At 30.4% G+C, this 8,833-nt stretch overlaps 1 protein-coding gene across 3 annotated transcripts; it reads left to right on the forward strand.

Annotated features, from left to right (window-relative positions):
* Positions 1 to 3,521: 3,521 nt before the first annotated feature.
* Positions 3,522 to 6,872, forward strand: LOC112461921 (cytochrome P450 4C1-like). Of its 3 annotated transcripts, none has more exons than XM_025027373.1 (8): positions 3,524 to 3,687; positions 3,756 to 3,822; positions 4,102 to 4,196; positions 4,260 to 4,328; positions 4,849 to 5,026; positions 5,439 to 5,615; positions 5,681 to 5,859; positions 6,475 to 6,869. In XM_025027373.1, the coding sequence occupies exons 2-7, from the start codon at positions 3,756 to 3,758 to the stop codon at positions 5,851 to 5,853; spliced, it is 759 nt and encodes a 252-aa protein (XP_024883141.1). In that variant the 5' UTR covers positions 3,524 to 3,687; the 3' UTR covers positions 5,854 to 5,859; positions 6,475 to 6,869. The 3 variants fall into 3 exon arrangements, with proteins under 3 accessions (XP_024883150.1, XP_024883141.1, XP_024883132.1); XM_025027364.1 differs by having other exon boundaries at positions 3,525 to 3,687; positions 6,488 to 6,869; XM_025027382.1 differs by lacking the exon at positions 5,439 to 5,615 and having other exon boundaries at positions 3,522 to 3,687; positions 6,488 to 6,872.
* Positions 6,873 to 8,833: the final 1,961 nt, after the last annotated feature.

Here is an 8,833-nt window from a genome sequence, read left to right on the forward strand (position 1 = left end):
AAAATAAAAACAAAACTTTACTGGATTCGTGTTCAGCATGCATTACTCTTTAGAATCACTTACTTTGAGATTCGAAGACACAATATATAATATTTAAGATATTACAAATTTTCGACGCGCAAAAAGTTTTACTTTTGACCTCCGAACGTTTGCCTTGATAAGAATCACAACATGGCACATAATCTTACTAAACTACGTTGGTCACATGGGCACCATAAGCCGTGCTTACAGTATTAATGGCGAGTTCACATAACATACAGATTTCGAGATAATTGCAATGACGACTCCGCCCCGGTGACAACTTCACCCCAGTCTCCCCTACGAATAAATCTATTTGAATAAAATTTTTATATTTTCCTAAAAAAATACATTTGTGTGTATACCTAAAGAAAATTTTGGAGAAATTTATTTAAAGTTATTTTTTTTGTCAATTTAAAGTCAATTTATTTAAAGTTAATTTTTGCTATACGTAAATTATATAATATTTATTATGTTACTAAACAAACTATATTTTTTTTCTCCAAAAGACTATTCTGTAACGCAAAAATTTAAAAGAATCTGAAACTTTGCGTAATTATATTCTATATGTATATTAAGATGTCCTAACACTTCTAACAATACAATGATTTTTTATTTGAGCTAAAAAATAATTTATTATCCGATTTTTATAAACATTATACAGGATAAATTTTATTTTGTGCACCAATTATCTCTCGACCAATTATCTCAGAAAGTATTTGGAAAAATGTTTAAAATAAAAGTTAAAGGTTTCAGAAGGGATCAATAAATCGGTTTTATTAGATTTTAGGTCTAGGGTCAGTGTTGAGCCCAGTTAAATTTTCTAAATGGAAATAAAGGAAAAAGTGATACAGGACCTTTTAACTTTATTTGATCTCAAGATTACGCTGTTGCAAAAGTTGGGGTACTGTTGCAACAGTATATTCTTGAGATACAATTAAGTTAAAAAGTCCTGTACCACTTTTCCTTCTCGACGAACAATTATCGAGATATCTTGTAAGCTAAATATTGAAAAGTTGCCAAGTTTTCCTTGAATATCTCAAAAGTATATGTAAGGCAAATAACGAAATGTTTCTGACAAAAGTTATTCACATTAAGTAATAGAAAGAAATACAATAAAATGATACAATAAAATATGGAGATTTTTATTTAAATTTTACTTGAGTCTTACTGGGCCCAACACGCGCGCAGCAGACCCAAAATCTAATAAGATTGTTCATTGGCCCCCTCTGAATCTTCCAACTTTTATCTGAAACGTTTTTCTAATAAACCAAATCTTTCTGAGATAATTGACGGAGATGATTGGCACACGAAATAAAACTAACACTGTATTATAGTCTTACGTAAAAAATTTAAAATATGTATTTTTTTTACCAGAATCTATACGAAATATTATATTATTAACTATATCTACTAATTTGGAACAAGAGAAAAAATATCTACAATTATTAGATACCACCTGATTCTCATTGAAAGAAAAATTTTATAAAACATTTGCAAATTTTTCTGATATTATTATGCTTTTACATTTTAAATTAAATTTAATTTGCAAAATCTTATTTTAAAATTATAATCGTTTAAAATTATGATTTTCAATATATCACAAAGATACAATCCGTTTTTTATATTATAAAAGGTTGTAATGCATGTATGTAATATACATATAAAGGTTATTTACGTAATTAGACTTTACATATTGCTACGTATTTAACATCGTTGCATGTATTGTAAGAACTTACGAAGAAAAAAAATATATATACGTGGTCTGTTTAAAAAGTAATAAAACTGAATTTTTTTCTCAATAACTATAGTAACACTGTCAAAACGAAACTACAGTGGATCGAAAGCTACAATCATACTCTACTTTTAATTAAAATTTCAAGTCGATAACAATAACTTGTGATTCTACAATCATTTGATTTGTATAACTGTATGCTTGGATGATGCGTCATGAAAATGGAACACAAGAAAATCGAGCAGCGTTATGCGAAGTTTGACATAGCAAATTCTGTATCAAATTTCAGGATAACGTGACAGAGAAACATTTGAGAAGTTGACAGTGGTTTGAATCACCAAATTGTTTATGTCATTGTTGGTCCAGAACGGGATTCATCTTTATAACTTCACCGTCATCTAAAAATGCGCGCCTTGTGCCGGGTATAGAATTTGATCTCTGTAAGTCTGTTTCAACTTCTTAAATGTTCCCATCGCATTGTCCTGGAGTTTGACATATAATTTGGTTACATAACGCTGTTGGCTAATCGATCTTATGGCGTCACCCAAACATACTGTTATACAAATGATTGTAGAATCACAAGTGTTAATGTTATCAACTTGAAATTTTAATTGAAAATAGAGTATGACTGTAGCTTTCAATCCACTGCAGTCTCGTTTTGACAGTGTTACCAGTTGTTGAGAAAATAATTCAGTCTCATTATACTTTTTAAACAGACTACATATGTATATAAACTGTAAACCATCATCAAACAGCACTGGGTAAAACTAGTATAGATAGTGTACGTCCTTATCTTATCTTGCAAAAATAAATACAAGAATTATCTTATATTTTGCAACACAACTTTATGATACATGGTTGAATATGGTGCAATATAAACTTTAATATAATTTTATAACTTAAAGGTTTTTTTATAATGTTCAAAAACAATAACGAGTGTTGAGGGCATTTTTGAATAATTAAGATACACTATTGTAAAATACATTTAAAATGATGAAATTTTTATTTAAGCTATTTTTTCATACCTCTTCTCGTTTCGATGACATTTACTTAGAAATGCAAAAATCGATTCTCTTTAAAGCGTCATCTACAATACACAGAGTAAGCGTAGAGTAAGGAGTAAGAGTAGGCAGGAGTAAGCGTTATAGCCTGTTGCGTCCTGATTGTCCAAGCGTAAGTGTAAGAGTAAAAGTAGAAGTAGAGGAGTAAAAAATAAAATTAATTTATTTTGCTTACGCCCTTACGCCAGCTCTCTTAAACCGAAAATAGCCCTCTTACGCCTACTGTTACTTTTTACTCCATGCTTATTCCGTGTATCGTAGACGACGCTTAAGAGTAGAATATTTTTATTCCTAAAACCGCTTTGTAGCAAAAAAAAATTATTTTGTGTTATTAGAACTTAGATAATACGTTTTGCATTAACCGATAGCGATACTATTGTACGCGTGCATATCCGATATTGTAATCAGCCCATTGCGATACCGCGTCGTTGCGTTCACATTAACTTTTATATGAGTCACTGAAGAGGGCCCGATTAAGGGCCGAAACGTTTGATTGATCTTAATGTTTTAATGTTTTGACTGCAAATATAATTTTTCCGCATATTCGATCCTGCGTCGGCTCTCATAGCCAATTATTTCTTAACTTGAACTTAGATAACACATATATAATTATGCAAAGTTTCACGTTGTTTCATTAAAAAAACAATGTTTTAGGTAAACAAATTATTTTGTGTTATTTGGACTTAATACTCTACATATATAATTATGCAAAGTGTGACATTGTTTCATTAAAAACGATGTTTTAGGTCAAAAAATATTATTTTACATAGAATAAGGAATACATTATTATTTTCTGATGTTATATTCAATCTCACTGCTTTGGGAGGCAAACAGAAAGAAGATACAAATTTGGTGTATTCTCTTACTGATGAGGTATATGGTAATTATATTTGTTAACATTTTGAGTTATTTTGTCCATTATGTAATTTATTATTATACAGATGATACAGCAACGCATACGTAAACTAAATAATCCGGATATACTCGAGAATGAAAATAATCAAATTTGTAAGTTTATCACCATTTTTTACATAAAATATGATCTTTATGAAAATGCAGCGTTTGCAAAATGACAGCAAAATTAATTGCTCAAAGCTGTCTTTAAAGCAATATTAAAATGCTATGTTTTACTTTATACATCGTACGTGTAAGAAATCGTTTTTTCCTAAATTTAATTTCAATTTTTAAGTAGGAAGTATACAATTTAATCTTAAAGTTTACTAACACAAGATTAAATAAGTAATAAACATCTTAATTCATATTCATACTTTTCGTTATATAATATAGATAGAACGTGCTTCGATATCCTGATGGAAGCATTTCCCAAAGAAAATTTCACGTCAAAGCAGATTCGCGATATTGTAATAACGATGCTATTAACGGTACGTACAATACTTCATGATATTTATAAATAAATAAATATTAAAATAGTTATGTACCCATAGGCCAGTGAATCAATCAGTATTGCGATGAATTTTGTTATCTTCATGTTAGCAAATTTCCCAAAAGTACAAGTATGTATGTTTATTCCAAGACAATTAAATTTACTAATTAAATAAACGAAGCGTTGTAAACTGATAATTTTAAAATATAAAAGATAATTAAATAATAATCAAAACAACATTTTTTTATTATATTTATTATTTTATTATAATATTTATTATATCACGTTTGTTGTGATGTTTATCACCGTTTTGAATGAACCATTATATTATTATAGGTTTGTTGTTAACCTAATTTAACTTGTAATTGTATAAATATTTACAAAAATATCTAAGCTTATAAAGAAATTAAGTTAATTAACATCAGCCTTATATAAAACGTATATTTAACAATTTTTTGTATGTTTGTATTTGCAATATGCATAATATTTTATTAAGATTAAACATTTTAATAGAATTATGCAAATATCTAGATTAACATATATTAATAGCATCACTTCGTTTATGACTAGAATAAAATCCAAATGCAATTAATAAAAAGTCTATTAAATATTATTTGCATTTATGTAAATAAATATTTCACGTCATAAAGGAAAAAGTACTCGAAGAACTATTGGAAATTTATGGTACAGAAACGATAAAATCTGTACCAATTAAATATGACGATTTACAAAAGATGCATTATTTGGACCGAGTTATTAAGGAAACAATGCGCATTTTCCCTGTTATTCCTATAATTGGAAGACAAGCCAAAGAAGATTTAAAAATAGGTTTGTTTACTTTTTATAAATATAAGCAAATGTATATCTATTGTTAACTTCTCTTCATAAATAAATTAAAAATAATAAGAAAATTGAGAGATACAGATGTCAAAACATCAATCTTCATTTAACTATTATTTGATTTTATATTAAGAGAAACTGTGTTTAAATATTTTTCTGTTACTAAGATATTTATTTCGATATTTAAAAAATTGCAAAATTACAAATGATATTATTCTTATTTTACTAACTGTAAGATTAAAAAATAATAAAATATAGACATTCAAATATTCTATATGAAATATCGCTTTGTCAGTTTTATGTACATATTTATTATATAATAACAATTTTGAGTTGTACTATTTAACATTATTAAGTTTTTATTGTAGTAATTTTAGTAATAAAAAAGTACATATTTTAGGAGAAGTTATTTTACCAAAAGGAACAAATATTTTCATACCAATTATTAAAATGCACCGAAACGAAAAATATTGGCCGAATCCATTAATGTTTGACCCGGACAGATTTCTTCCAGAAAGAATAAAAAGTCAATCGTATTATTACATAGCTTTTAGTGATGGACCAAGGAATTGCATAGGTAGTCTTCAATAAATCACAAAGTATTATGATAAAATTGATTTACATATAATTGCAAATTTACAGGTATGAAATACGCAATGATGTCTATGAAAGTTATCTTAGCAACGTTGGCACGAACATTCGTATTCAAAGTAAATAAAAGCGTTAAGATTGATGAAATAAAATTGAAGTTTAGCTTGACAATATCTACAGAGAAGCCTTTAAAAGTCAAACTTGAGAAGCGGTATTTCCAATAAAATAATGTAAGTATGTATGTAAAGATTATGTTAAATATAAGAGATTATATATTTTTGTACAATATTCTTCGCACGCGCGCGCATATATTATGTTGATGCATACATTAGGTTGGCTTCAATTTAATATTTTTTTTACTTTGTATAATATTGTAAGAAGTGGAATGTAACAATAAAATGTATTGAAGTAAATCTCTCTCTCTCTCTCTCTCTCTCTCTCTCTCTCTCTCTCTCTCTCTCTTTCTCAAGATTTTTAGCTTTTATTAATTTTTAATGCGTTTAATTCTTAACAAAACGATTAATTTATTATTTTAACTTATGACTATAATTCATGTTTTTAGAAACTAAAAAACTTTGTTACTATTCTCAACGTGAATTTTAGTTGCATATTTTGTTTTCATGAGTAGTTATTTTGTTCTTTGTATTTTATATGTATGTATATATACCTATATAATGACCAACAAATCGGTACATTCATTGACTCTATTTATATTGGATTTCATTTTTAAGTATGGTCACGCTTTATAACAACGACGAAAATTGTCATAACTTTTTGATTACGACTTGTAATAATTTGTATACCGCCGAAATAATTGACTTTTTATATTTATGGCTTATTATCAGCTTTTTTGCGTAGGATGGGAAAAATGTTAGCATACCCTGAGGACCGTTCCCCAGGAGTTATGTGGGGCTTGCACCCACTAAAAAACCCACCCCTCTGACAACCAGCCTCTGGTGTGCCAAGGACTTGGAGATGCACTGCGAAGTAATACGTCATAATAAAATCATCAGCTATTGTATCTCCCAATCTTTGTTTCGATATAATGTATTTGTTCCCGACAAATTATTTAAATTATTTAGTTATGAGACTAATTTTATATTTCTGTATAATTTTTTCATATTCATTGTAATGTAATTTTATTGATTTGACCCAGAATGTTCTGATGAAAACTAACATAAGTATATGTCAAAACGTAAACGATTGTTAATTATTCTTGCCATTTAATAAAATATTTTTATTTTTATTAAACCAACATATATTTCTTGTATTTTTTTTAGCATAGACGTATATGCTCGGAAATTTTCTATAACCTTCATATTTTAGTTATTTAATAATTTAATTTCCGAGATCCAAGATTGGCTCTCCCGAGATCTTTCTCAGTTTCTTATATTCGTACGAGGAGCGCATTTAACGCACGTAGGAGCGGAACGGGCCCGCGCGCGCGCGCGGGGGGCCCATTGCGTGTTCTAGGACGTGTAATAAAGCGCCGTGCTCTATCTATCCGTGGCGAAGTAACGTTGGGAAGGCAACGGACCTCGGAACAGGTGTGCGCGTGTGTGCGTTGTTGTATGTTACTCGCAGGCGAGGATATCACAACGGGCCCCTCGGGCCCCCCGGGCGCGCGCGCGCGCTCACGTATTCATGAGGTCGCACAGAGCTCGTCCCGGGCCGCCTGCCGTTGCCATCGGTCACGGCTGGCCGGCCGGAGTTCCGGGGCCCACTTCCGGACACTCGCGCGCGGCACCGGTACGGTCTCGTTTTCAGCCGGGAATATCAGGCGTTATTCGCAGTGTACAGTTAGCCGTCGCGCATCATACGCGAACGCGGAGAGCTCGCGCGCGTCCTGCTCCTTCGCGCGTGTCCCTTCGCCGAGGTAAGGAGGCGGTTTAAATGGGCCCCGGCCTCTCCGTGCCGCGAGATATACCGGAGAACAATGGACTTCCCCAGGCGGGTGAGTGAGATCCATTCCGTTTCGCGAATCCTTCCGACTTCGATGATCTCGCCGGAGACGCGGGGAACGATGTTTTTCAAGGAAGATCCTTGAACGGCGGAACCGGATGTCCTTCGATCCTTGGATTCAATTTCCGATAAATGGAGAGAAAGAGAGAGAGAGCCAAATGTGACGAATTTGGAAACAATTCTGAAGAATTATACATAATTAATAATATGATAATTATGTTAATTGAAACAAAGTCTTTTTCGTTCTTTGCGAGTAATGTTTATTTTTGAGAGATATTTATTTTACTTCTAACTTCTTTTTTTTTTACTTTTCTGTAAAAGTTTTAATTAACGGATGAGTTTATTTTTAGCCTCGGGTTTCTAAAAGATTTCTGAAAGATGTCGAATTTCTTTTTTAAGTTTTAATTAATAAGTTATTAAATTTTCTACTCCCGCTCTCGTTTCTGCTCTGTTTAATGCTCTCATGTTTAAGTAAATAAAAAATTCATGACTAAAAACTAAAATACACAGTTGCAAATAAGACGGAATTGTTGAATATTAATTAAAAGGAAGAAGATTACTTCTCAGTGTTTTATTACAATCTTGACCGCTTAAAGAAAGCATGATAAATCAATATAAATAAATAAGGACATTAAAATAAGCGTAAGAAAAGTACGCTGTTAAATTCGAAACGTCAAATTATACTCAATTTGAGTTTTAACCATTGTTGTAGGTCGCTACTTCTTAATAGTCGATAAGATACATCGACATTTATTTAACTAAATCAATGGAATTAAAATAATACTGTTTTGTATTAAATTAATGAACTTTGACACACATGGTGGTTAACACTAATAAATTATTTAACTAAAGGTATTGGTTCAAATTTTATCTTTTAATATTTGATAGCGTGTATTAATTATTTAAAAAAATTCAAACAAAAAATGATATACATTTTTTGAAGAATAATACATTTTAATTATTGAAGAAGATTGCATAAATAAAGCACGAATTATTTGTAGATGACTAAAGAAGAGACTGTAATACAGATAATTCTTTTTTTATTTTATATTTACTAATACTATTTTGTGTTAAAATAATCACTCGTTATCGAGATCTTAACATCTCGCGTACTCGCAACCCGTCGCGTAAAAGAGTCACGGTCGGTCTCGCTCCGCGTGTACTTGGCACGAGACACTACCGTGTTTCTTGATAAATTTGGTAGTTAAAAATAATAAAATTTTATTTAACAAGATAGTGATT

The sequence above is a fragment of the Temnothorax curvispinosus genome, unplaced genomic scaffold, assembly GCF_003070985.1.
Source record: "Temnothorax curvispinosus isolate PA1 unplaced genomic scaffold, ASM307098v1 QBEX01001264.1, whole genome shotgun sequence".
In the NCBI taxonomy this organism is placed as follows: Eukaryota; Metazoa; Arthropoda; class Insecta; order Hymenoptera; family Formicidae; genus Temnothorax; species Temnothorax curvispinosus.